Source organism: Drosophila simulans, chromosome X (genome assembly GCF_016746395.2).
Source record: "Drosophila simulans strain w501 chromosome X, Prin_Dsim_3.1, whole genome shotgun sequence".
Taxonomy (NCBI): domain Eukaryota; kingdom Metazoa; phylum Arthropoda; class Insecta; order Diptera; family Drosophilidae; genus Drosophila; species Drosophila simulans.
In genome coordinates, this window is record NC_052525.2 from 3099666 (window position 1) to 3125717 (window position 26052).

Below are 26052 nucleotides of genomic sequence, written 5' to 3' on the forward strand. Positions count from 1 at the left end.
TCGATTTAAAAATAGGAAACATTTATGCGGCAAAGAAGAATCTCAAATAATGCCAAGGAAAAGCAATTGAAACCTGTAGTTTTATGCCGATTAACATTTATATGTACCTGCACTTAAATATGATAAACGTACTATTTTTTATTGCATCGGAACTCTTCTAACTTTTAAGTACTATACTCCTCTAATTTGGAATGTGAATTTGTACAGAAATGCATATATACCTAATACAACTAAATTGTTTATATTTATAACTGTAATTTCTATATTTTTATACATACCGTAAGTTAAATGAATGAATCAAATTTGGTTTTGATTTCCAGTCAACTACACATTGTTCATTTGGGTTCGTATTGCATTTATTTCACAGAAACCTTTTGAGTCAGTTCAAGTTAATTGTTTATGTTTTTATTTGCCGAGCAATTTGCGATTTATCTCAATTTTTGTTTGCGCTCAATTATTGTAAACACCACTCAAAAATCTTACTCTCTTTCACTCGAAAAAACCGGCAAAGTGGTGCTATTATGTGAGAGAGCAGAGAGAGAGGCAAAGAGCAAAAATCATTTTAATTGCACTGCGTTTTATTTATTCCTATTTTCTTATTAACAAATTGTGATGAAATATCCAAATGTCAAAGCAGAACTTTGTAGAAAGCGGAATTCCGCTGCAAAATGCAATAATTTGAATCGAAAAGCTTCTCTCTCTCTCGCCGCACAGTTAGAAAAGAGCAGTGAGCGCGCGAGAGTAAAAGAGCAGAGCAGCGCGGCAGTCCGGCACGCTGAAAATTTTATTTAAGGCACAGACCGCACGAAACGGGCACTATTTCTGTGGCGTCGCGTGCTCAGTTCACCGCGGGTATTCGCTCTTCGCTTTGTGGATTGGATTTTTGGCTGTTTTCCGCCCGATTAAAAAAAAAAAAAAACCAACCGCTATATTAATAGTTCTGTAGTTTAACCTGGAGCAACACGTTTCAAAATACACAACTACTACTCACAACTGTCACAGCCAAGTTACAAAAGTGCTAAATCCCAGAAATAACCTAAGAGCCGACTAAAAACCGCGCAAATACATAAAAAAAATCTTCTCCAAATCAGAAACAAAAACTTGTGAAAAAACTAGAATTAAAAAAGATTTTTAAAACAAATCAGCTAGTGCAAAATAAACGGGAAGAATTTTTTTTTGTGTCCCTTTTTTTGGTGTTTTTTCTCCGTCTTTCCCCTTCTTTGACGCAAAAAAAAGTGCGCAACTTGCTGGCGGCGGGAACGGAATAGAAATAGATATAGCCGAAACCGACTGGAAAGCAAAGGAAGCTAACCAAATTGGATTACAATCAATTGAATATAGACGGATACGTGAACTATGTTCAGCGAGGTGAGTGCAAAAATATATATATATATGTGTACGTATTATTTATCGGAACACGACTTCAAAAATCGCGGCACTACGGGGAATTCAAAATAGAATTTCTGGGAAAGGAGAAATAGCTTAACTTTTAACGGTGCTCTCACACACAACGACAAATCAGTGATCATGACCGCACAAGTTGATACGACATAACGGAATCTAGGAACTCAAAAGGAATGTTAAGAACCAAGTGCTTACAACAAGGAATTAAGAACAAGAAGTGAGGCAATAGAAAGTATATATCTGGAAGTGTACGAATTCCGCAAAACAAAATTCTACAAAGTTCTGTGAAATTCTTCTGAATGTTGGCAAATATCATAATGGTCTTGAAACGAGTTGGTAATGTTCGAAAATTCCAGAATTCTGGGGCTCCAAAGTAATTAAATAAAATGGACACAGTTTTTACAAAAGTATCAAAATAATTTAAAAAAAATAAAATAAAATAATAAGATGTTAGCATGATAAATAAAAAAAGATTTGAATAATGATTTAAAAAATGTTGATTTTCTCAATTTACCATGATATTCGATTCTGCGAAAGAGGTGTCCCGTTAGTTTTGGCTCGTACTTGTTTACCGGAATGCAACGGTTTCTACGAAAAGGGAAAAGCACAGTAAGCTTTGCGCTTATCAGTAAAAGGGACTGTTTATTTTTCAGTAACTGGAATCGGGTATTTGATATTTCGTTTCCTTTTTTATTTTATTTTATTTTATTTTATGTTTATTTTATTAGTTTCTTTTTGCTATTGTCAAGAGCGCGAAAATTGACGATGTTGGGTTCAAATGGTTAATAATGTATAAATAAAGCTATAGGCTAAATTAGCTTTTGATAACATTTGCTTGAACCCTCGTCGTCGCCTGACGTCATTATAAGTGAAATCTGGCACAGTAGAACATGACTTGATACAATAATATAATTAGAGTTTAGTTACTCTTACTTTATGGTTAAAACATCCTTATTTCGAGGAAGTTGTTCAAAGTGTGTGGACGAAGACGGCATACAAAGATATTGGCCGACATATTTAGTTAATTAAGTTCAAATATAGACCATGCCTACAACGATTTCCGCCTTACCTATATTTTTCAGACAGGCATATAACTCAGGAACTAATATATAGAAAAAAAAAACCAGACAACATAATCGCAATGGCCCTTTACCGCTCTGATCCGTATTCTATAATGGACGACCAACTTTTTTCAAATATTTCAATATTCGATATGGACAATGATCTGTACGATATGGACAAACTCCTTTCGTCGTCCACCATCCAGAGCGATCTGGAGAAGATTGAGGACATGGAAAAGGTATTTCAAGACTATGACTTGGAGGAGGATATGAAGCCAGAGATCCGGAACATCGACTGCATGTGGCCGGCGATGGCCAGCTGTTTGACCAGCGGAAACGTGAATGGAATGGAGAGCGGAGAGAGTGCAGCCTCGTCGTACAGCGAAACCGGTGCCGTATCCCTGGCCATGGTTTCCGGCACTTCGAATCTCTACAGCGCGTATCAACGATCGCAGACGACAGATAACACCCAGTCAAATCAGCAGCAGGTCGCCACCAATCCCGAGAACATGCCGGTGATCATCAAGAAGGAGCTCGCAGATCCGGACTACAACATAGTCTGTCAGAAGCGCCTCCGTTTGAGTGGCGTTGAGAAGAAGTCGCAGATCCAGGACGATGTCCATTTGATACCGCCCGGCGGAAGTCTGCTCCGCAAGCGGAACAACCAGACGCTGGACATCCGCAAAGCTGGCGAGCTTAGCGGCGGCGATAGCATTAAATACCAGAGACCCGACACACCCCACAGTCTCACCGACGAGGTGGCCGCCACGGAGTTCAGACACAACGTCGACTTGCGTGCCTGCGTGATGGGCAGCAACAATATCTCGCTGACCAGCAACGACAGCGATGTCAACTACATTAAGCAAATCAGCAGGGAGCTCCAGAATAGCGGCAAGGATCCGTTGCCCGTGCGCTACATACCGCCGATCAACGATGTCCTCGATGTGCTCACCCAGCATTCCAATTCGATGGGTGGCCAACAGCAGTTGAACCAACAGCAAATGGACGAGCAGCAGCAGGCCATCGATATAGCCACTGCACTGCACAGCACAGTGGACTCTCCGCCGACGACCGGCTCTGATAGTGACTCCGATGACGGTGAATCGCACAACTTTGATCTGCGCCACCATCGCACTAGCAAAAGCGGCAGCAACGCCAGCACCGCCAGCAACAACAACATCATCAAAACCAAGAGCAACAAAAGCAACAAAAGCAGCAGCAACGGCATGCTGCACATGATGCACATCACCGATCACAGCTACACGCGCTGCAACGATATGGTGGACGATGGGCCCAATTTGGAGACCCCCTCAGATTCCGGTGAGCCCATATTATCCTTCATATGCCCATTTTCATTAATATCGCAAGTGCTTAAGTCCGAATGTCTTCTGGTCGTTGGAGATGCATTGCATGGCGAAGCAGTATAGTTAGATAGTTAGATCCGATCCCTGGGGATGCATAAAATGTAGTTTACGCCTCAGTCTAAACGCCTACAAAACGTGGCATACTAATTACAGAAATAGCTCGTCGTGGGGCGGCCGATTAGTTTACAACCGCCACATGCCCACACAAACACACACCCACCCACCCGCACAACCATCCTTCGGGTGTTGCACATTCAACTAGTGTTCGCACTTCCGTTTCGTGTGGGTGCAGAGTAACGCCCAAACGCACAAGTACGCTGTACACCATAGGCAACCGGAAAATCGATTGGCGGAAAACGCCTACGTCAACAGCAAACGTAGTAAACTTGTTACGTTGCACACAAAAAAAAAAAAAAAAAAAAAAAAAGGGGGAGAGAAACCCGCCCACGCGACGCCGGCGTCTGTCTGCGGTGGTTTTCCATTTCCCATTGATTTTTGTGCTTTTCGCTGCGATGTGCTATGTACTCTATGCTCTGAGCTCTTGCTCTGGACTTTCCTTTATGATTTTTCCCACTTGCCACCCACAACGGGGAAAATGTTGGCGCGTGGCTTTCATGGCTCATTGTGTTTATTTGCTCCATGGCGTCATCCTCTCTCTTCCGAAAAACTTATCACCCGGGGGATGATGATGATGTTCTTGCGCAGAACTACGCCCAGAATAAAAAGAACCCATATATATATATATATATCTATATCTATATACATATATATGTACTAGAGTCTCTCTCTTTTGGGCCAACACCCCAATTTACTTGGCTTTTCCTTTCCGGGCTGTTGTTGTGCGAATTTCAAGGATGTCTGGTCACTGGCCACGTGGCAGACAGCCCCAAAATTTTCCTACCTCCTTGGCGGCATTTTCTATAACACTCGTGTATGCGCCGAAAATAGGGGGTATTTGCTTGCGACTAGAAACAAGAATAAATCTTGCCCATCACAAAAAGATTTATTATGCCATTAATAATGTAGAAAAAAATATATATATATATATTGTACTTCTCAATAATTCAAGGGGAAACTGCATTAAAAAAGTCCAGCTAGAAAATACGTGCTTTTAATATCTACATTTTTATGGTAGTCCTACTTGTTTATTATTTGCCGGCGAGTTCAATGTCTGGCTCTCTCTTTCTTTTTGGCGCGCAAATCGTTATCCATTGAGCAACCCTCGCAAGCTTACGTCACGTCAATCATCTTGATTTTTACTACGTCTTACGCTACAACTACAACTGCGCATGCAACTACGTGTGCATTTTCTACTACAATGACTGCTACTACTACTACTACTACTACTACGCTATGGGGCCGGTGTGGGCGTAAGCTTTTTGCCGCCGCTCATTCAAAAAAAAAAAATAAAAAAAATATGGTAAATAATAGCGAAAAATCAAGGGGCTGTTGGTGGGGCAATGCAAGGGTTAAACTAAACTTGGATTATAAAATATTTACCAATTTTTGAACCATTTTAAACACGAATGAGCCGTACCGGTTGTGCTTTGCAAAAAGCAAGAGCAGAAGCAAAAGCAAAAGCAAGAGCAAAAGCAATAAACGCTGACTGCGCCGCTCTTTCTCTCTCGCCCGCTTGTTCTTCGTTTCTCTCTTGCAATTTGCCGAGTGCAGTTAAACCAAGAAATTGCAGTAACAACAAGGTTTTTGCACGTTTGTTTTGGTTTATATGCTTTGCTTTTTTTTTTGCGCTTTGCTTTTTGGGTGTTGTCTGCTTTTGCGTTTTGCGCGCTTTTGTTGTGTTTTTATGCTTTTACTTCGTGTTGCCAAGCGCTCCACATATTTATTTAATTTCTGCCGCAACGAACGGAACGCAAAATAGAAATAAAAATGTCAAAAAAAAAGAGCAATATGTAAAATGCTTATCATAAATTGAGGAAAAACCGCCCACGCTTGTGTTCGTCTACATGTATATGTATGAATTTTAATTACTCAGAATCAGAAAAGCAAACTTTCGTAGAATTGCTAATATTTTATGATCGTTTGTCAAAATTTCTGAACATTAACAAAACCGCTCTAGTAACCAAGAAGCGTTACGTTGGCAATTCCACCAAATATCACCTTATCATCATCTTAGTTTGGTGACGAAATCGCATCATAATTTTCCACTGCTAATTTGGCAAACTAAAAGCTTGACACAAGTGGCTCGAGATTAGTTCTTTCTATTCTTTTTGCGTGCGCGATTCTTGTTGGAAACAGATATAGAAATAGCAGAAGAAACGGAAAAAGAAATCAGGTGCGTGCCGCAGATTAGCAAATCGTTGCCCTCTTGCTCGCACGCGCAACCCGTGAGGCCTGCGGGAGGGAGATGGCGCTCTTCGAACACACGCACTTGTATCAATATCAATTCTTTTCTTTCCTTTATTGAGGAGGGGGGTTGCTTTCTTTATCGCTATGCTGCAGTCTTCTAATTAGTATAAAAGCTTACGTGAGCGAGCGAGACGGGGCGCGTCACGTGCGAGCGAGAGGGGTGGTTGGCAACAACGCACGAAATTCGGCAAATAGATAAGGTTCACGGGGGAGTGAGCGAGACACCAGATGCCACATGCCTATGTTGGCGCCTCTATAAAAGTGCGTACACACGCACACACACATACATGGCTGGCTGTACGTATGTATGTATTTACCTTTTGGCAGTGCGTGCTGGTTTTTGGCATTTCGCACCTTGCGACTGTGTGTGCGTTTGTGGGTTTGGAAAAATGTTAATGAACTGAACCAAGGTCAGCCATTAGCCGGAAAAAAAGTGCGTAGAAACCGAAAAGTGGTGTGGGGGTGCGGCAAAAAAAAAAAAAAAGAAACGTATGGCCAAGTCAAGTTGGCTAAAACAATATTTCCTTTTCTGGCCTCTTCGCTTTTCACTTTCGATCTCAGCAGCTCTTCTCTGTGTGTCTTCAGAAGAAGACAACAATCGAGAGTCGAGAGAAAATGTGAACCAAATTAAATTAAATTACGCCCAAGAAGAAAGAAGAAACTGAATGAAAAAGTAGTAGATAATAATAATAGTAATACACAAATAGTGGTAGATTGTTAGAAAGACACCCTTTTGTAAAGGCCCAAAAGGGAGCTCTTAACAATGGGCCGTATGTTCTTTTTTCCGGCTGGGGCTATAGTTTTTTTTTGTCAATTTTTTCATACACATTTCGGCAGTTTCCTTCGACTGTTGCTAGGCGTCTCTCTCCCCGTCCTTATCTCGCTACATAGCGCAATCTCTTTCTGATGTACGAACTGCGTCGTGGTTGTTGGCTTGTTGTTGCTTTATTCGCACACGTGTAGCAATAAATTGTTATGCTCAAGGTCGCAAGAGCGGCGACGTCGGCGTTATAAAAAAAAAAGCCAAAAGCCCATAAAGAGCAAAGCTTTTGCGCCCCCCTCTCGCTCGCACGCACTTGGCACAGCTTTATTTATTTATCTTTTTTTTTTGTTTCTTAGCAAACGAGCCTCCCTTTTGGCGTTCATGAGAGATTTCCTGTACATACATATAAATAAGTGTGTGTATATATGTACGTCTGTATGTACAACGAAGATGTATCCACGCCCAAGAATGTTGCCAAAAGCTCCAATGCGAAATGTTGCCAGACGCATTTTCATAATTTATGTGCCAGTCACATTATTACATTAGGGATGTTGTCGTCCCCCAAACCTTTTCTAATATCCATATGGTCTGGGCTCTGATCGTCGTGTTCGATGTGTCGCATTGCGACGTTGTGCAACATTAGTCATTATTTTTGTGCTTTTAGGGGGGTGGGGGGTTTGCTTGGAGTGTGCAGAGGTTTCCATCGGAAAAGGCTTAACTTGATGACTCACATCCTGCTTTTCCTCCGATGATGAAATTCCCACTGACTACGTCACAAAAAAGGAAAAGGAAAGGCCGAGAAAATCAAATGGGCGGTGGCAAAAAAAAATATATATATATAATAATATTAAAGGAGGAAAAAGTGCAAGAAATGCGCGTGGGAAAATCTTACAGTGCAGCGGAAGCAATGCTTTTCCGCAATTGTTTAACACAGCGGTGGTTAATGTTATATGATAAATAGTTTTAAGTTCAAATATTTTTGATTATTTCTGATTGAATGTCTCTATGCGAAACAGCAGTATAGCATTTGCTTTGATCTGCTTATTGCTGCAGGACTGCAGTTGGAAGTGTCCCTGTGTTACGACGGGTTACGGGTGTGTGACCTATTTCGCTGGCCGGCGGTGTGGCAAGTTGCGGTTGAGCGACATGTTGCCAGCAGATGTTGCATCTGCGGCGGCAATTTCTGTTGCAGCTATCGCTGGAGATGCAATTTCTGCTGCTGTAGCGTCGCTGTCCCTGTCCCGTCTCTTAACCTTTGCCAAAAGTGCAACATGTGTTGCTGTTGCAGTTGCAATTTATTTGATTTTCATGCGAAATGCCAACGCAAGAATATAGGGTGGTGAGGCGTGGGAAAACCAAGAAGATCCATATTTAGGCATATGTGTGTGTGTGTTTACATTCCTGATTTCTCACGGCTTCCACGAAATCGTTAATCGTTTGCGCTTGTAAACAAACACGAGAATGCAAGGCGTGAAAAAGTACAAATTACTCACTGATGATCTAAACGTTCGAATTCTTCCTCCCCCCAATGAACTTTCTTCTAAATATTCATTTATTTTCGCACACGTACACATTCGTTGTTTTCCCGTCGAGCATTTGCACTTTTCATTGGCGCGAGTCGGAGCCGGAGATGTGTCATTAAAGTCGCAGACGTGGAGCTTAGAAAGCAGCAACAACAAAGTTTGTTATTAAACAAATTCACAAGGGCGGCGACTCTCCAAGTCGAAATTGTCGAATTTTACGACTTGCGGCAGCAGCACAGTGGTTGCTCCCAATCAAAGGAGCAACACACGAGTCTAGAAAACATTTTGAAATAATATTAATAATATTACTCGAATGTAAATTGGTTTTAATGAGCCCTGCGCCTCATCGATGATGACTGCTGATGAGTAATTTCTAGCGAATCATTTTTGTCTCCAAGTGGTCGCAGTTGTATCCCACTGTATTTTATTTGCCGACTTATCGTTGCCTTTTTCGCTGTCGCTCTTTTATTTTTATAGGCTTTTTAAAACATTCTTGTCTGTATTACATCATTTGCCATTTCCATTTCCATTTCAATTTCATTTGCCTGACACAACTCAACCCAAAAGATATGGGGTATTTAACCCGTTCGCGTATATTCACAATGTTCACGAAGCATCTTCTTTCTCATCTGCTGCATCATTGCTGTTGTTGCATTGACGATGCACTTGTCCGCGTTTTTCGTTTTTTTATAATTCCCTCTTTTAAGGTCTACCCTTTGGGCTGTCTGTCCGCATCATCTCACCGCACCCCCCTCGTTCCTATGCTAATTTTATAGGGCAAAAGGCGTCTCTGCTTATCATCACACACATGCATACTGGTATATAGATAGATATACGTGTGTATATACTCGATGTATACCTATCGTGTGTAAAAACCCAGCCCACCGCCTCCCCCTTTTTCCTGCACAAAAGTTGCGCAACATGTGGCGGCTTGTGTGCATTTTATTTGCAATTGTAATCAACGGCAGCTTCCTCTTTGGAATTCGATACCCTAGCTAAAGGGTCGACTCGAATTCGAGTCGAAGAGGAGTTGTTTGTGGTTATGGACTATTAAATCAATAAATCGTGAAACGTAAACTGAAACGCGCAACCTCGTCTGCAAACTTTGGTGAGGGGTATCCAATAGTCGTGCTCGGATTTCTTGCACGCTACTCTACTCTCGGCTTTTGCTTTATTATTACGATTTGATCTTGGCTTCGTTCGCTTAGCAACAAAAGTTGCTGCTGCCGTCGCGAATAAATAATAAAAAAAAAAATAAAAGTTGCTTTGTTTGGTCTGTCTGCTTGTTCGTTCTTCTTCTTCTGCTACTCGGTTTCTTGTATTTTAATGCAGCAAACGAGTTTGTCTGGTTTTTATTCGAATTCGGTGAGAGAGGAGAAGCGGAGATATATTATGGGATGGTAGCAAGCGGCAGCATCCGATTTGTGCGAGTGAATAACCGTTAGTAAAACTATGGCAAAAGCTTGCGGCACAACCCCAGTTTATATTTTTATTATTATAACCGAGAGAGTATCGCTCAATTGAATGCACTTTTGCCGGGGCAGCAGATGCAGATGCAGATGCAGTTTGATGATAGTAAACAAGTGAGGGAAGCTTGCACTCTTGTTTGTTTTTTGTATTTTGTTTTCGTTTTTTCTTTTTTATCATTCATTCATTGTCTATCGAATGCGCGGTGGGCTGGGTCCCAGTCGTCTGGAAATTCCCCTTTCGATATTGAAATAGCGCTCTTCGCTGGAAATCTCGCTTGACAGTTGTTACTTTGCATATTAATTGATTTAAAGCGAAAGACGAGAGTTGCTTTTTGGTGCATGTGGCGTTTACTAGAATTTTAGCCTGACAAAATTCCTCGAACCACTTGCTGCTTATTTATTTAAAATTTATTTCATTTCATTTTTATATAATATTAACTCCGGATTTCCCCATTTAAGCGCCCATTCCTGTGGCATTCCGCAGTTTGCTGTTCTCTGCGCTTTTTTTTTTTTTTTTTAAATCCTTAAAATGGCCGTCGAAGAGGCTGCATTCCAAGATTTTGTCGAGGGGAGAAGACTTGGTGGTCTGTTGGTTGTCTAGCCAAAGTGAAGCGATGACGTTGGCAAAAAGAAAACAAAAAAAAAAAAAAACCTGTCAAGAACTCGCTTGTGGCTCCTTCGTTTCTTCTCGTTTGGTCGGTCTGTTGATTCTCCTGAAAGAATCTGACTCATGCCCACTCAGGCATTTCTTCTGCAGGTTTCGATTTCGTTGCGGTTGCCACCAGTTGGGTTTTATTCAATGTTTATTTTTGCCAGTCTCCCATGCACTTGATCTTGCAACTTGCAACTTGCAACTTGTTGCTCTTGTCAGCTCAGCAGAGTTTACCCCTCCTGCTGCGGCTCTCATTCGCATTTACCTTGTTGCCAAGCGAAGAATTAGTCTTTTCTCTGCCATTTCTTCTGCTTTGCTTGCACAGTTGCCTGTTTTGCTAAACAAATGAAATGTTTAAACAGTTGACTTGAACTCAAAGCGCGGAAATTTGATTCATTTGAAGGCCACATTTTTAGCCGATAAAATAAAATACAATAATGCATAAAATAATATCGAAAAAAGATTGAGAACAGAGAAGTAACAAGTCTGCTGCTATTATGCTCATGCAATTCGTGTTCCTTTCGAAAGCCAAAGCCCTTCAAATGTTTTTCCTTTTGGCGAAAGTTTAATGACCTTTGACTAGAATTATGACTTAGGTGGGCGTAGGAAAAACAAACAAAAAACTAAAAGTAAAGGAAATGAAATAAAAGAAAAGAAAAGAAAAGGAAGAAATCAGCTAAAGCGGATTAGTGTGTCAACGTTTGGGGTATAGTTTCGTTTCTCTGCCGTACTCGTAGTCGCATATATCTCGTATCTGGAGTATCAGACTTCAGGAAGCAATAGATTTGCACGGATTTCAATTTCAAGTGGCGTCGCGACAGACAGACGACGCCCTTTCGTGTTGACGTCATTGGTCTGTCGCCGCCTTTTTGTTTTGCTTTGCTATGCCTTTTCCCCATTCCATCCATTTCTTCTCCTCCCGCCCCCCACTTCCCCACATCGCGCACAATTCCGCCTGGCAACAGAGAAAGCTGGAGGCTTGTAGGGATTGCCCGATATATCCATTGGATGGGATGTGGGGGGCACAGCCCAGAGCAGCTTTTGCTGTACTTCACTCCTCCGTTTCGCTAATTTACCGCTTCCGCTGCGACCATTGAACCAAGAAAATGGAGAAGAAGAGCAGAAAGACGCCGAGGCTGCAGCACAATACATCACTACAACTATACATAACTACATAACAACATAACACATAACAACATAACAACAACTATATTGACACACATTATCAAAACACATTATGTTCAGGATATCGATGATGTCCATAAATCTAAAACAACACATTCGCTAATCAAAAACCCAAATTTTTTTTTTTACTATCGCTGTGCAGATGAGGAAATAGATGTCGTGTCGTATACGGACAAGAAGCTGCCCACAAATCCCTCGTGCCATTTGATGGGCGCCCTACAGTTCCAGATGGCCCACAAGATCTCGAGTGATCACATGAAGCAAAAGCCACGCTACAACAACTTCAATCTGCCGTACACGCCGGCCAGCAGCAGTCCGGTGAAATCGGTGGCCAACTCGCGTTATCCGTCGCCCTCGAGCACACCGTACCAGAACTGCTCCTCCGCCTCGCCGTCCTACTCGCCGCTGTCCGTGGACTCTTCAAATGTCAGCTCGAGCAGCTCCAGTTCCAGTTCGCAGTCAAGCTTCACCACCTCCAGTTCCAACAAGGGACGCAAGCGATCCTGTCTGAAGGACCCAGGCTTGTTGATCTCCTCCAGCAGCGTCTATCTGCCGGGAGTCAATAACAAAGTGACGCATAGCTCCATGATGAGCAAAAAGAGTCGCGGCAAGAAGGTGGCCACCTTGTCTGGCAACACATCTCCGATGTCGTCTGGCCAGGATGTGGACCCCATGGATCGTAATTGGCAGCGGCGCAGCGGTGGTGGAATTGCCACTAGCACGACCTCCAGCAGCAGTGCCCACCGAAAGGACTTCGTTTTGGGCTTCGACGAGGCCGATACGATCGAGAAGCGCAATCAGCACAATGACATGGAGCGTCAGCGCCGCATTGGTCTGAAGAACCTCTTTGAGGCTCTGAAGAAACAGATTCCCACCATCAGGGACAAGGAGCGGGCTCCCAAGGTAAATATCCTGCGGGAGGCGGCCAAGCTGTGCATACAGCTGACCCAGGAGGAGCACGAGCTCAGTGTGCAGCGCCAGCTCTTGTCCCTGCAGCTCAAGCAGCATCAGGACCTTCTGGACAGCTACCGGTCGGACTTGAACAAATCGCGCTCGGTTAGTGGATAGTGTTGTCTCATACTATCGGCTTAAAGCGGCGGCGTAGAGCTAGGAGAACCCCAATGTATATACAAGATCTGTATACCCTCCTAATTTTTGGCGATTTACTTTGATTTAGCTTCGATTCTTTCTTGACACTAAGCCCTAAATATGAGTTTTTGTGGAGAACTTCAATATCAGTTAGTAGGTTATGTTTAACGAATTGCTTGCGCTTTTTTTTCTTCTTTTTTTCTTTTTTTTTTTTTTACCATACAAGGGGTTAGAGTTTACGAGTGATTTAACAAATTTGATTTCTTCAATGTGATATATATATGATTTTCTTTCCGCGCGATTTGATTTGGTAGGGAAGTTAACGAAAGCGGTTTTATGAAATCAAGTTGAAGTGTTTTTTTTTTTGCTGCATATATTACAATATACACTACACGTATGATTAGATTTAATTACCAATTAGCGGTCTGTATATAACATATGAAGTAGAATATCTTAATTATTTTTTTGAATTAGTTACTTAACCATGAAGTAAACAAAAAGGAAAACATTTAAAAAAACACAAAAATAAGGACAAAGAACCAAACATTGAAAAGTGAAAGGAATAGTTCGAATGACAGACCTAGCGGAGAAACGAAACACAAACAAACTGAAGGGAAACACAAAAAGAGAAAAGAAAAACGGATACGGAAAACAGACAAAAGTTACAACGAAAGAGCCACAAAGAGGAGATAGAGCACACAAAGTCGGAAGCGAGAACGATGAGATATATTTATATATATATATATCTATATACCTATATATAGAAATTAGTATAGCTTAAAGTAGAACTTTTGGTTTCGTACCCCAAAAGCAAAAAGCGAAATGAGCCGGCTTCAAATAGTTCCAGACTTCTTGACGAAGCAACACGGAACACGATTTATTTCGACCTTGGTTCGCTAGTTTACCTAGAAATTACCTATTTAAACCATGGACATGTTTTTTACATGCGTTTTTTTTGGGTCCTATATTCTTAGAGACGCATCCTTGGAGCAGAAAAGAAACCCAAATGCATCTGCATGCATCTGCATGCAAGACACCTCAATGCTTTTGCTTAGACCCCCAGGTATCCCCTGCTATAACCCATATATTTCTATGTGTATATGGATTATAAATATATATACATCTGTTGGACGACGCGAAGATGAAAGAGAAACGCTTTTTATATACACCCGAAAACAAAAAACTTGAACTCTACTGCCTATATTGAGAAAATACATTTTATTTGCTATGAAGATTCGATTATGAATATAGTTATATATACGTGTGTATATATAGAAACCTTTTTACAATCATATTATCATTTTTTTTTTGCAACACCTAGGGATATATACATATATATATATATTTTTTAACTGATAACTATGCATATGAAATGCGCAAAACTTAACGAAAACAAAACGGAATTAAGGAAACATTAAACTATATAATAGTGCTAAGCCTACTAATTAACCTCTCGAGATATATAGATAGGAAGAGAGAGGACGAAAGAGTGTAGAATTTGGCTGCAAAGTTTGTGATTGGAGTTAAGAGAAGAGACCCAGAGAGATATATACACCCACGACCCAAGACCCAAGAAAACTCAAACTTTTGTGAGCTGTTTAACTGTCGATTTTTTGCTAATAAGTTATAGCCTTCCGGCGATATGTTATATATGATTAACGATTCTACCAATTGTTTACACGCATCTAAGTATCAACTAAATAACTACTACTACTAAACTAAAGGACATGAAACATACGGCAAATGCAAATGAAGTTAAAACCGCATGCAAAATATGTAGAAAAACACGAACGGGATTCTAAAGAAATGTCAACTGTTATTTAGGTTTAGGCACCAATACCCATGATATATATGGATATTCGATTAATATATATGATGACCAGAATTTGAATGAGATCGGGGGAGGTTATATAGGTATATACATATATAACGTGAAAATTTCTATAGTGTAGGGCGTCGTTTCAACGAAATTTTTCATGTGAGTTCTAGGCTATAATGCCTACTATACCTATACCCAGATATACATATAATTCTTATATTTTTGTTTACTAGTAGCTTAACGTTCGAACACATGAAATATTTTTTTTACCTTATAAATTTTTTTAAGTACGCCGCCGCTAAAACTTTGAAAAACTACCTACTTAACTCTTCATTTTTTTAAATAAAAAAAAAAACAACTATAAAACAATTGTTAAATGGAAAAAAATGATATATATCTACGTGGACAAACAATTAAAGAGTATATTTTTTGTATTGTTTCGACCAAAAAATGTGTACACACTGTAAATAGCAATCTCGTTAAATAATAGTTACACACGCCTACAAAATAGCGAACCCAAAACCCAAGAAATGGAATTATTTTTATAGAAAACACAAAAACCCGGAGAGAAAACACAAAGCAATAGACTTAAGCGAATTGTACAACGCGAAACGAAAACAAAACTTCAATAAACCAACAAAAACACACACACACACTTATATATATATATACATATACAAAACCACACACGAATGCACCTATTTTCCTATAGTACATACAACCAGAAATAGTTTGACGAAAAAAACCATGTTTTCTTTCAATAATTTCAACAAACAAAACCGTACAAATTTACAAGAAACAAAAATACGAAAAGCAAACCTTTTCTTTGTTTAGTCCTTTTATTAATTTATTAACGAAACAACAAATTCAAGTGAAAGGGCATTTTTAAACATAATTTTGCATTGTAAAAACAAAATATATACACTAAAACTATGACCAAAACCAAAATCCTCGCAAACAAAACAAAAAAATATTAAATTTTTTTCTTTTAAAATATATTTATAACAAAAACAAACAAAAGTTTTTAAGTTTAAATATATTTTTATGATTATGAAATTTTTTATATTATACACACACAAACTACTATTTGCATTAGTTGTTAAAAAATTTATATTATTAAAAAAGAAAAACACATTATTTGAAGACAAATAACATAAAAAATTATGTAAAAAAAATCTGAAAAACTCATGAAATGAAAGCAAAAAAACTGTTAACGCCGTACGGAAAATATGAAACTATAGACGACCATGCTTGAATTATTACATGTATATTTAAACTTTTTTTTGAGTCATAAACGTATGCGAAAAACGTATACGCCTATGACTACTATACATTTGAAATCCCTATTTTTGATTTGATGACAAAAGAAGATATGAAAATTCTGTTTACTTTGGTTATTGCTTATTACATATGTGTAAAAATCGCAAAATTATATCGATATATCTGGCGAATCAAGCTAAACAACTATATTAATATATTATCTAATAAATTTTAACTCGTTATGTAGTTACCTATTAATGAAAAACAAATTAAAAGCAAAAAAAATGAGAAAAGTAAACACAATAAATTACATTTTATGTACCTTCTACATATATAAACTAAATATATATTACACAGAACACACACTTATATATATACACACACACAACACTACTATATATATAGAATCCGTTTAAATATTTTTTTTTTCAAAATTTCTGATAATGGAATTATATACATTATACAATAAAAATATTTCACCAAGAAATTACTTATGATTTTGTTTTTATTTATCCGCTTGATTCTTATCCGTTTATATGTACATATTATGCAACACTGAAGCTTCCCAGATCTTCCAATTGGCACAAGGATTTCCTCTCACAGACAGATTTGTTATTTGCGATTTCGTTTTCGGATATTTGCAATTTTGTTGCACTTTTCTGGACGCTTTGTTTTGTTTTATTTATTTTCAGAGATTTTCAAAGTGTTTTTGATTTGATTTCTAGCACATCGTATTGTATCTCACAAACTGGCTTTCAAACAGTTTTTCCTTTTGATTTGGTACTATCTATCTATACACCTTTCTTCACTTTCATTTTCCTACCGCGCGAGTATCAAATTCGCAGTGAATCATTCGAAGTGATTCACTTTTGTGGGTGGTGGGAAAATTGCTTTTGTCGCCGTTTCTAATCTGGCAGTTCAACGTATTTTTTCTCGTTGCCTGGGTTGTTGTTGCCTCGCTCATGCGCCCACCAGACAAATTAAGTTAATTCAATAAGAGTTGTTGTTCACTGTTGTTGTTGTTTTACCGGCAAATTTTTTTAATGAAATCAAAGCGACAACAAAGCACAACGAAAAAGGAGCAACAGCAGAGAAGCCGGTTGGGATACAGTCACCGCCATGACAATAACAACGATCATGACGATAGCCATAAAATAACATTTTATTTATATGTACGTGTTTTGTTTTCTTTCATTTTTGCTGGCTTATTATTTTACTACAATCATTCAGTTTCGGTTTCGTTGGTTGAATTTTTTTTTTTTTTTTACATTTTTTTTTTGAGTGATTGAGTTGCAAAAGAAAAGCAAAGCGAAAGATGAAAGGGAACTTTCTGAAATGAACTAAACGAAATGGGCGATGCTCTTATTCGAATGTATAATATATAAAAAGTGTTGTATAGTGTTTTATGCTTGTTCTGTGAAAAGTGTTTTGAATTGTTGGGATATATTTTTAATGCATCCCATAAAGTTTTTTACAAATGCTCAGTTGGGTCGTTAGTACGGAAGATGAAAATGGAGAGCTAAAAAAATAAATAAATTAAACTTAGTTTGCAGTTTATTATGACAGTGGGGATACCGCATTAAATAGAAAGGGTAGACAGATAAGTAGCCGGCAAATTCGCAAACACACGAAGAGGGCGGCGGGCCAAGCAAAACAGAGACAACGAAATTGGCGTGCACAATTGTTTAACTGCAAAAAAAAGCAACAACGAAATAGCAGCAACAAAATTTTTTTTTTTTTTTACACTCTGACCGCGGTCGATCGCTTTATTGGGTGAAGGTCACGCCGGCTGCGCTGCCTTTTGTTTTTATTTTTTTGTTTCTGCTTGCTGACACTTCTGTTTATCTTCATTTATTGTGTTCTTTATATTCGGGAAACTTTAGATAACATTTTGTATCTGCTTTAAGTAAATTTAAGTGAAATTTAACATATTTAATTGAAAATTTGTTTCATATAATATTAATTTTTTAGAAATTTCATTGTTAGATTTAGGTTTATGAAACGTTGTTTTCATTTAGTTAATTGCAAATTATAAAAAGGTAGAATATTATTTGTACAATATTAAAACAATAATGTTATGTTTCTCTTACCTTTAAAGAAACATAATAATTAGGTCCATTATGATAATTGAATGGTTGTACAGCTTAAAATATTATTCATGACACGATCGAAGCCTCTAAAATCATATTTAATATTAAGTATAGTGTACCAAATTTGCATTTTACAACATTAATCAACGTGTAAATAGTAATATTATTTTTATATTTTTTTGCTTTGCAATTATTAATTTGTTCGCGATTTACAGTGTTTTTTTAAAACATATTTCTTAGATTTATTTGAGAATTGATATTTTGCTGGATTCAAGGTCGTTTCACACTCACACATATGCACTCGCACCCACATAGATATACACACACACAAAGAAAGGTCATGCAGAATCAAAAGTACAAAATAGTCATAGAAACATGGGTGTAAATAGTGAAAGAGGGAAACTGAGAATAGTTTCAACAAATGCATATATTTGATTCAAGAGATAATAAAAACACAGAGATCTGCTTACATAGACAGCTTTAACCATAAAACCAAAAACACATAACAGGCTTCAATAGTTTAACTACGAAAATAAGCAAACAAATGTTTTGTAAATTTTGTATTTTTTCGAAAATATTTAATAAATGTGTTTTACATGCATATTTATACATACATATAGTATAATGAAAAAAATAACAATATATTGATAAACTACCAATTATTTGAAATCAAATATATTCTATATTATATATTATATACGATATACTTATACATTATTCAATTATATATTTATTTAGAAAGCAACTACAACAAATTATTTATATTATCTAAATAGAACATTAACAAATTTGTATGAAAGCGAGGCGTATACGTAATGAAACAAGAAAAAAGACGAAAGGAAGAGCTTAAGAAACAGAAAACTTTTGTAAGTAAATATTGAATAGAAAATATAGGATATGTGAAAAGGTGGAGAAAGTTGAATAAAGAAACGCGCAGCCACACACACAAAAACGATAAGTTTTTAATTTGAAACCGTTGATTAACTGAAGCAGGCAAAATTCAAGGAAACCCCTTGCCAAAGGTCCTTAAAGTTCATATTCCTTGCGCGAGTACGGGTTATTTATCCACTATCTGGTTCTCCAGGCAGATTTCTTTCTTCTGCGGACAGATGCATTCGAAGGCGTCTTTCAGGGGCCAGCTGTAACTTTTTCCCTTATGTTTCTTGGCTTTTTTTATGTATGTATGTACATACATACCTCCTTTGTATGGGGGTTCGAATGTCACATAACTGGTCTGGACGAACGAGGATATCGTACTCGTAAGGGCAAACCATCTCGTTAAACTTTCAACGCACTGCCCTCCTTGTGCGTTTTTTTCTTTTAATTATGTATAGATTTCGGTGGCTTGCAGCTTGCGCGCGTCTCGCAAAGAGGGCTTAATGGTGAGGGGGGCTGGGGTCGGAGTTGCAACAGGTGCAATTCGTCGATCGATGAAGTTAACAGTGTTGAAATGAAATGAAGGCGAATTAACATTGTACCCTTCCACGAATGCGGGCCTTTAAGCTGGGCAACAGCCTGAGAATTAACGGACTTCAAGTTCAAGTTGTTTAATAATTTTCTAAAAATTTAGATTTGTTTCGAATGTTACACTTAGGAGAAGCTATAAAACATATAAAGGTGTGAGTGCACTCCGATGATTTTTTTTCTTTTTTTTTCTGCCGAGTGGATAGGGTATTTATAGGGGCAACGGAGAAGTAAGGAGCAACACGAACACTGATTAGGGCGAGATGGTGTGCGTGCCGCCGGCAACCTAATTGGGCTTAATGCAGGTTGAGATGCAATTATGCCGGCCCTGCACCTTTACTTAATGATGACATTCGGCGGCGTCCCGTCCTCAAATGATCCGCAGCGAGTGCTCGACGTGCTCGCCGAGCGCCACCTCGAACACGCTCTTCACGCAGCAGACCATCGCGACGAAGATCGCATGCAAAACCAGTGAGAGCAGCGTCTGCGGGTCGAGCGGCAGTCGGCCGGTCATCACGTCGAAGGACCACAGGAAGCACTCCATCGATAGGACGAAGCTGGTCATCAGGATCCACGGCGACATGGCGTGGGGCGAGATCTGCAGTTCGACGAAGGGAAACATATCATAAGAGCGTATTCAAGCTCGCAGCTTCCCAGCAAAACGAAAAGTTTCCTTCTTTGTGGAGTGCAAGCATTAGTATACCCACCGTTAAGATTCCGTAGATGAGCATTATCCACGCCATCAGGATTATGGCCAAGCTCAGAAGTCGGGCCTTTCGCAGCGCCCAGTGTTTCAGGACATGGAAGTGCCGCTGGCGCCACATGGCCAACTTGCTGCAGGGACAGGACCACACTTTCATCAGCTCATAGCAATTGAAACACGCTCCAAAGACACTGAGGAGCACCACCAGCCAAAAGACAATGGGGAATGACTCGACGCGGCACAGGTTGCAGGATTGGAGCACGGGCTTAAGCTGCTTCCAGTTGGTCATCGGGCAAAGGGTCCAGATGGAGTACGTGTCATAATTGCCGGGCAGGTGGAAGGTCTTGCGCAAAAGTGTGCGGATCCGGGTGGTAATATGTTGCAGCTCGAACATTTTGGTGTTGGAATTTGGCAAATCTAATTTTTGGAGTTTCACTTTCTCGAACTCTGATTCAATTCGAATGACGGCTCTGCCAGAGGTAGAGATGTCGCACTTTTTAAAAATTACTTTTATTTCACTTTTATTTCACTTACGAAACGGTTGCAAAGTCTAATTACTTGAGAACATGTGCATTAATAGACGCATTTTGAACTCAGGAAGTGCTTTTTATGGGTGCCAAAGGTAACCATAACATATTCGAGACCCTTGTGATGAACACAACACTTATGTTTAGTGCGACACATCTGAGATTTTCAATCTAACAAACTGTTAGATTGTTAGTGCTACCTTTCCATAGCTACTACCTGTTGGGATAGTTTCGCCCGATCGTTGCGTATCAGAAGCCTTTCTAAGAACCAAATATATATATATATATACATAAATGGTGGTTTAATGGCGCCTAGCACACTCTCTCCGTTAACTCAGTGGAAATCTGCAGATGAGGTCGAAGGTGAAAGTGCCATAAAAATGCGACATCCTGGGCATTGCCATAAAAGTGTATGCGCGATCGTAAAAACATCTTTCGGATAAGCTGAAGACGATGATAATAGGCCCTTTCTATATGCTATATGTCAACCCTTAACCCCTAAAACTACCTGTCCAAATTTTTTCTTTTTTTTTGGGTGTGTACTCGCGTATTTGCAGGTGTTTTCCCGAGTGCAGATGAATCAGCTTAGTGAGTGAGTACAGAATAATTATTATTATATTGCAATGCCCCCCATACCCCTACACTTCCTCAGATAGTTTTTGTCGACACTGAGAGAATTAAATGAATTATTAATATTAATATATTAAGATTTGCAAGTAAGATATTGCATTTGTAATGCAACTTAATGTGACTTTAAATAGAGATTCAATTTCCCCATCGTTCATATTCATTTGCGACCAGATTTTCTTTCTCAGTGCATAGATAGTTTTTCCACTGTTGCTGTGTGGGGTGGAAATGACCAGGGTAAAAGTCTGACTAATTGAAGACCCGAGATCGCCCGCTTCCCAATTCCCCTCCCCTCTGGCATTATTTGTTTAATAAATTTTTCTATTTTCCTGCTTAACATGGCGTGGGCCATCGCATCGCTTACGGTTTTAATGACACTTTGTTTTGGTTGCTTAATTCCGCTTTTTTTTTTTGTTTTTTTTGCCGGCCTTAATTGCCACTATTCCACTATATTCACTAAGCTGATTCATGCGGGCTAGCTGGTCGACGGAAAACTCTATACGAGAATGTGCTACACTCGCAATATTCAACAAATTCAATAATTCATTGATGGCCCGATGATGTGGACGGTTGCCATTGTTGACTCAAGCGAAACACTTTGCAGGTTTTAAGGTCTCGGGTCCCTGGGATTTCTCATTTGTCACGACTCCTGGTCAATTGAATGGTCCGATTCGAACGCTTCTTGGCAGCATGACAAGTGCAATTTGGCCAAGAAAGCGTTTCCTGTCGCATGTGGCATTAATAAATGTGGACGGGCATAAAGGCTGGGAATTCATCACGGAGTTGAAGGATTCAGGTTCCTGGAAAGCAGATCAAAGGGTCTCTTTCTGTGCAAGGATTTCACTGCCATTTCAATACGTTGTCCTGGGGAATTGTTCTAGATTCTAACTGCAATTTGTATTCGATTTGCCTGGGAATCTTTGTGTCTTTGTGGACATGGTTTATTGCTGGTAATCAATTTATGGTAAAGTTGTATACAACAAGCCTAAACACACACTTTTCAAACATTTGATGTAGTTCTATGAAAAAGGGTATACTTTTAATCAATATAATTAAATTAAAAAAACCCCTATTGAGATGCGCATCTGCATGAAGTTTGAACGGAGAAAAAACTTTAGCCCAACCCCAAACTCATGACCATTAATCATAATGGGATGCCAGCTGTGAAAGCATGGGTATTATACATATATATTGACAGCAAAAGTATGCACTGCAAATATAAAAAAGAAAAAAATATATATTTAAATAACTGACTAATAGATAATTTCACTTTGCAAGTACTGCTTGCCAGTATTAAAAAACATATTAATTATTAATTTCAGATCATAGCTCAATGATATTTTAACACGTGATCATTTCCCTCAGTGTAAGCCCATTATATACTGATCTATGAGGGCGTGGCGTTACCCACAGTCCCGTAGAAATTTCGCCATGGTCCCAGTGGCTAAATCATCTTCATTTCCAGTGCCTAGCAACACGCACAAAAATTTAATTTTTCCACCAAGAGAGCAAAAAAAAAAAGAAACGTTTCTTTATTTTTATTTATGTTCTTTTTTTTTCTTTGCAAAAATTTCAAGAAAAGGTGTTGGCGGCATAAAACAGAGAAAACCGAGGAGGTTGTATTATATTATTATATAGAAGATGGAAACCGTTTGCTGCTACCCATTATTTTTATCGCCTTTTTTTTTGGGCCCCCAAAATAGATTTGACCTATTTTCCGCACGTTCCGTCAATTCCCCAATTCCTTTTTCTTCATTTTGCACACCGCTTCTACATACATTTTGATGGTTCATATTAAAATTGTACAGCGCCTTATAATTAAAAGATTTATTTTTTTTTTTATCAAATTGGTAAGCCGATGGGGCCAAAGGATTATGGTCACCTATTGTATGTATTTGTTAGCTCAAAGGACAATCCTTGAAAAACATTTAATTTCCAAAGTTACAAACTATGTCTTCGAAAAAGTAACTCTAAAGTAATTTTGATGCTTGCTATGTTTGTTACGCCATATTCTTTATTTCTAAATTATGTTAAACAAAAGCCGTTCGCTTGATATATGTACACATTTGTCATCATTATTATAGTAGCATATTCTTAAACTGCTACTTTCCAATATATCCGGTTATAGGATATATTTCAGTCGATCCATCGCTGGTCGTACTAAAAATTCTAGTCGAATAAAATGCGTTGTTTCTTTGGCGGCTTCTATTCTATTTTACTTTTTTGGCGCGCATATATCGCCTGAAGCGATACAAAAATAGCGCCTACTCGCCGAGGGGAAAAATTAGAAATGCGAAATTAAATAGATATAGAACGGATACCATGGGGGGCTATGCGCCCAGATCGTACAATATGCAAACATTAAAACATACGTATAAAAAATAAATAGAAGCCGTCTTGAATAAACACACGGATGCCCGTCACACGCGCTGATATAGCGCTAGAACGGTATTTTTAGCGAAAGCGAAAGATACATGGCCGGCGCAGATATGGGTATAGATACAGATGCGGATACGGATACGGACATGGATATGGATATGGATATGGGCTTGAAATCGAGTTCGAGTTCAAGAGAATATGGATTAGAAGCAGGGCCGATCGGATTAGCAACGATCCTATCTACATGTGTGTGTAATTGCCCGCACAGCTGACCATCCTGCAGATACAGATACATTTGGCTAACTAGAAAGTGTTTCAACTGGAGATGCGCGCGTGAGTCTCCGTTTTAGATATTTCTTAATATAACATCGTAAATATGTACGATATAGAGATCATACTATTTTCTATTGTTATGGTATGAAATATTCACAACTATTTGTTACTAATAAGTTCAATAGTCTCACGAGTCCATCGCTAAATGTAAATGGAAAACAAATTTGGCTTAGAACTTCGTTTATTGCATTTGCCACAAGACACATTTGGTGTACTATGGTAATTACGACAACCCCTGACAATCGGCGACAGTTGGATGATTTGAGGGGTGGCTGCTAAACGGGAATATCAATCGAGCCATCAATCAATCAATCAATCAAACCGCACACTGAGCAAAACGTCGTGCGAAGATTTACAACGGGCCATAAATGTTCTAGGCGAACATATGCGCTATATTCTTCTTCCAGGAAATTCTTAGTTTTTCCTCTCACGCAATTTAACTCGTTTCCAATCTATGGTAAGCATTGCTTCCACAGAAAATGCATTCGAGCAGCGTTGAATGGTATTCAAATTACCTGGCACTGTATCGATTTATTATTCTTTTGTTTAGCACTTTTCCAATCGGTTCAATGAAAACGGGTCAAGTTAATGGGAATACATTTTAAATACTTTATTTCCTGACTGTGTGTTCCAATTCCATGCCGAAATATCATAAAGATAAATGGTTTTGCCATTTTAAATCCAATCAAAACAAAATAAGACTCTTGTCCTCAAGACGCAACCACAAAATAGCCTGACAGTTTCACTTTCCCTTTAATTTAGGGAAATCGATCGTAGTGTTGGTGAACAATATCCATATCAATATCCTGGCTAGTTATCGATCGACTTCCGTATCGGTGGCACTGAAATTAGGCCATATCCCATTACCAAGGCTTAGAATCCGATCCGAACTACCTGAGCTCGATCGCTATTGTTAATTGGGCATGGGATCGGATTGAATCGGTGATCTGGGCTGTGGGATCGGGAATCTGGGATCTTTGTTGCTGCGGCTGCTGTCATTACACTGCTCGCGATCGGTTGGCAACAGAGATCCGAAATCGGAAATCTCTGAGATACGCAATTCGACAAAATTTAAAAAAAAAAAGATCGCGTCACGTCGAGTGGAAAAGGTTGCTGGGGATTTATGGCTAGTTGAAGTCGGAATGCCCTTGAACGGAGATCTTTTTGTTTTTGGTCTTTGCCTCTGTTGTTTGAAGAGTGTTTTGTGGAAAGGTAAACTGGATGATGTGTGTGTGTGTGTGCATAGATACTTCAGCACAAGCACAACAGATCCAAAGTATCTCAAGTATATCTGGGTTTTCCTGCAAAATCGTAATCCCATCCCATGGTAGGTGGATTATAATTGGGTTCTGGGCTCAACAATAATACACATTTCAATACAGCTTTCGTCCGATATTATGCACTAAATATATACAAATCAAATGAAAACGTTATGTGATCCACACTCAAATTAAATGTATCACCATGCTAATTATTTGCAAGTGAATAAGTCAAGTAGTTGCAACATCATCCCGATCAAAATCGAGCACTCGCGTTCAGGAAGAACCTTTCCAATCGAATTTAATCGAATTCAAAGGTTGATTGGCCAAACAAAGGTGAAGCTTCTTTGTTCTACTTTTCAATGTTGCGTCTTCCACATTTTTATGCGTTCCCCTTTTTTTTCGAGTATGGTGTTTCACATGGCCAAGTTTCTCCCCGTTTAAGAATGGATACTTAAGGAGCCACACGGGAAGAAACCATTGTTAATTGATCTACTTAATCTCGATTCAAGAGTTTGGCCAAATAAATCTTAAATATAAATAATAAATCTTAAATCAAAATCAGTCGTAACTTAAGATACAAATCTGCAGAAGTTGCCTTTTTTTCGTTTTGTGTAAATAAAACTTAAATTTGCATGTGTGCATGGGTGGGGAGGAGGGGGGGAGGGCGCTTAGTGTGTTTTTTTTTAGGGGGCGAACATTTGTTAGTTTGTT

General features: G+C 39.0%; 2 protein-coding genes across 3 annotated transcripts; one reads left to right on the plus strand and one right to left on the minus strand.

Moving 5' to 3' along the window:
* The first annotated feature begins 785 nt into the window (after nucleotides 1-785).
* LOC6725015 (myc protein) lies at nucleotides 786-15484 on the plus strand. 2 transcript variants are annotated; one of them, XM_016173345.3, is made up of 3 exons: nucleotides 786-1368; nucleotides 2487-3785; nucleotides 11931-15484. In XM_016173345.3, the coding sequence occupies exons 2-3, from the start codon at nucleotides 2546-2548 to the stop codon at nucleotides 12854-12856; spliced, it is 2166 nt and encodes a 721-aa protein (XP_016037970.1). In that variant the 5' UTR covers nucleotides 786-1368; nucleotides 2487-2545; the 3' UTR covers nucleotides 12857-15484. The 2 variants fall into 2 exon arrangements, with proteins under 2 accessions (XP_016037970.1, XP_016037969.1); XM_016173344.3 differs by having other exon boundaries at nucleotides 2491-3785.
* A 4093-nt stretch (nucleotides 15485-19577) lies between these two features.
* On the minus strand, nucleotides 19578-20690 carry LOC6725016. Its single transcript, XM_002106012.3, has 2 exons — nucleotides 20218-20690; nucleotides 19578-20108 (listed from the first exon to the last, which is right to left on the minus strand). Exons 1-2 carry the CDS (start codon nucleotides 20605-20607, stop codon nucleotides 19881-19883), a joined length of 618 nt encoding a protein of 205 aa, XP_002106048.1. The 5' UTR covers nucleotides 20608-20690; the 3' UTR covers nucleotides 19578-19880.
* Between the last annotated feature and the right edge of the window lie 5362 nt (nucleotides 20691-26052).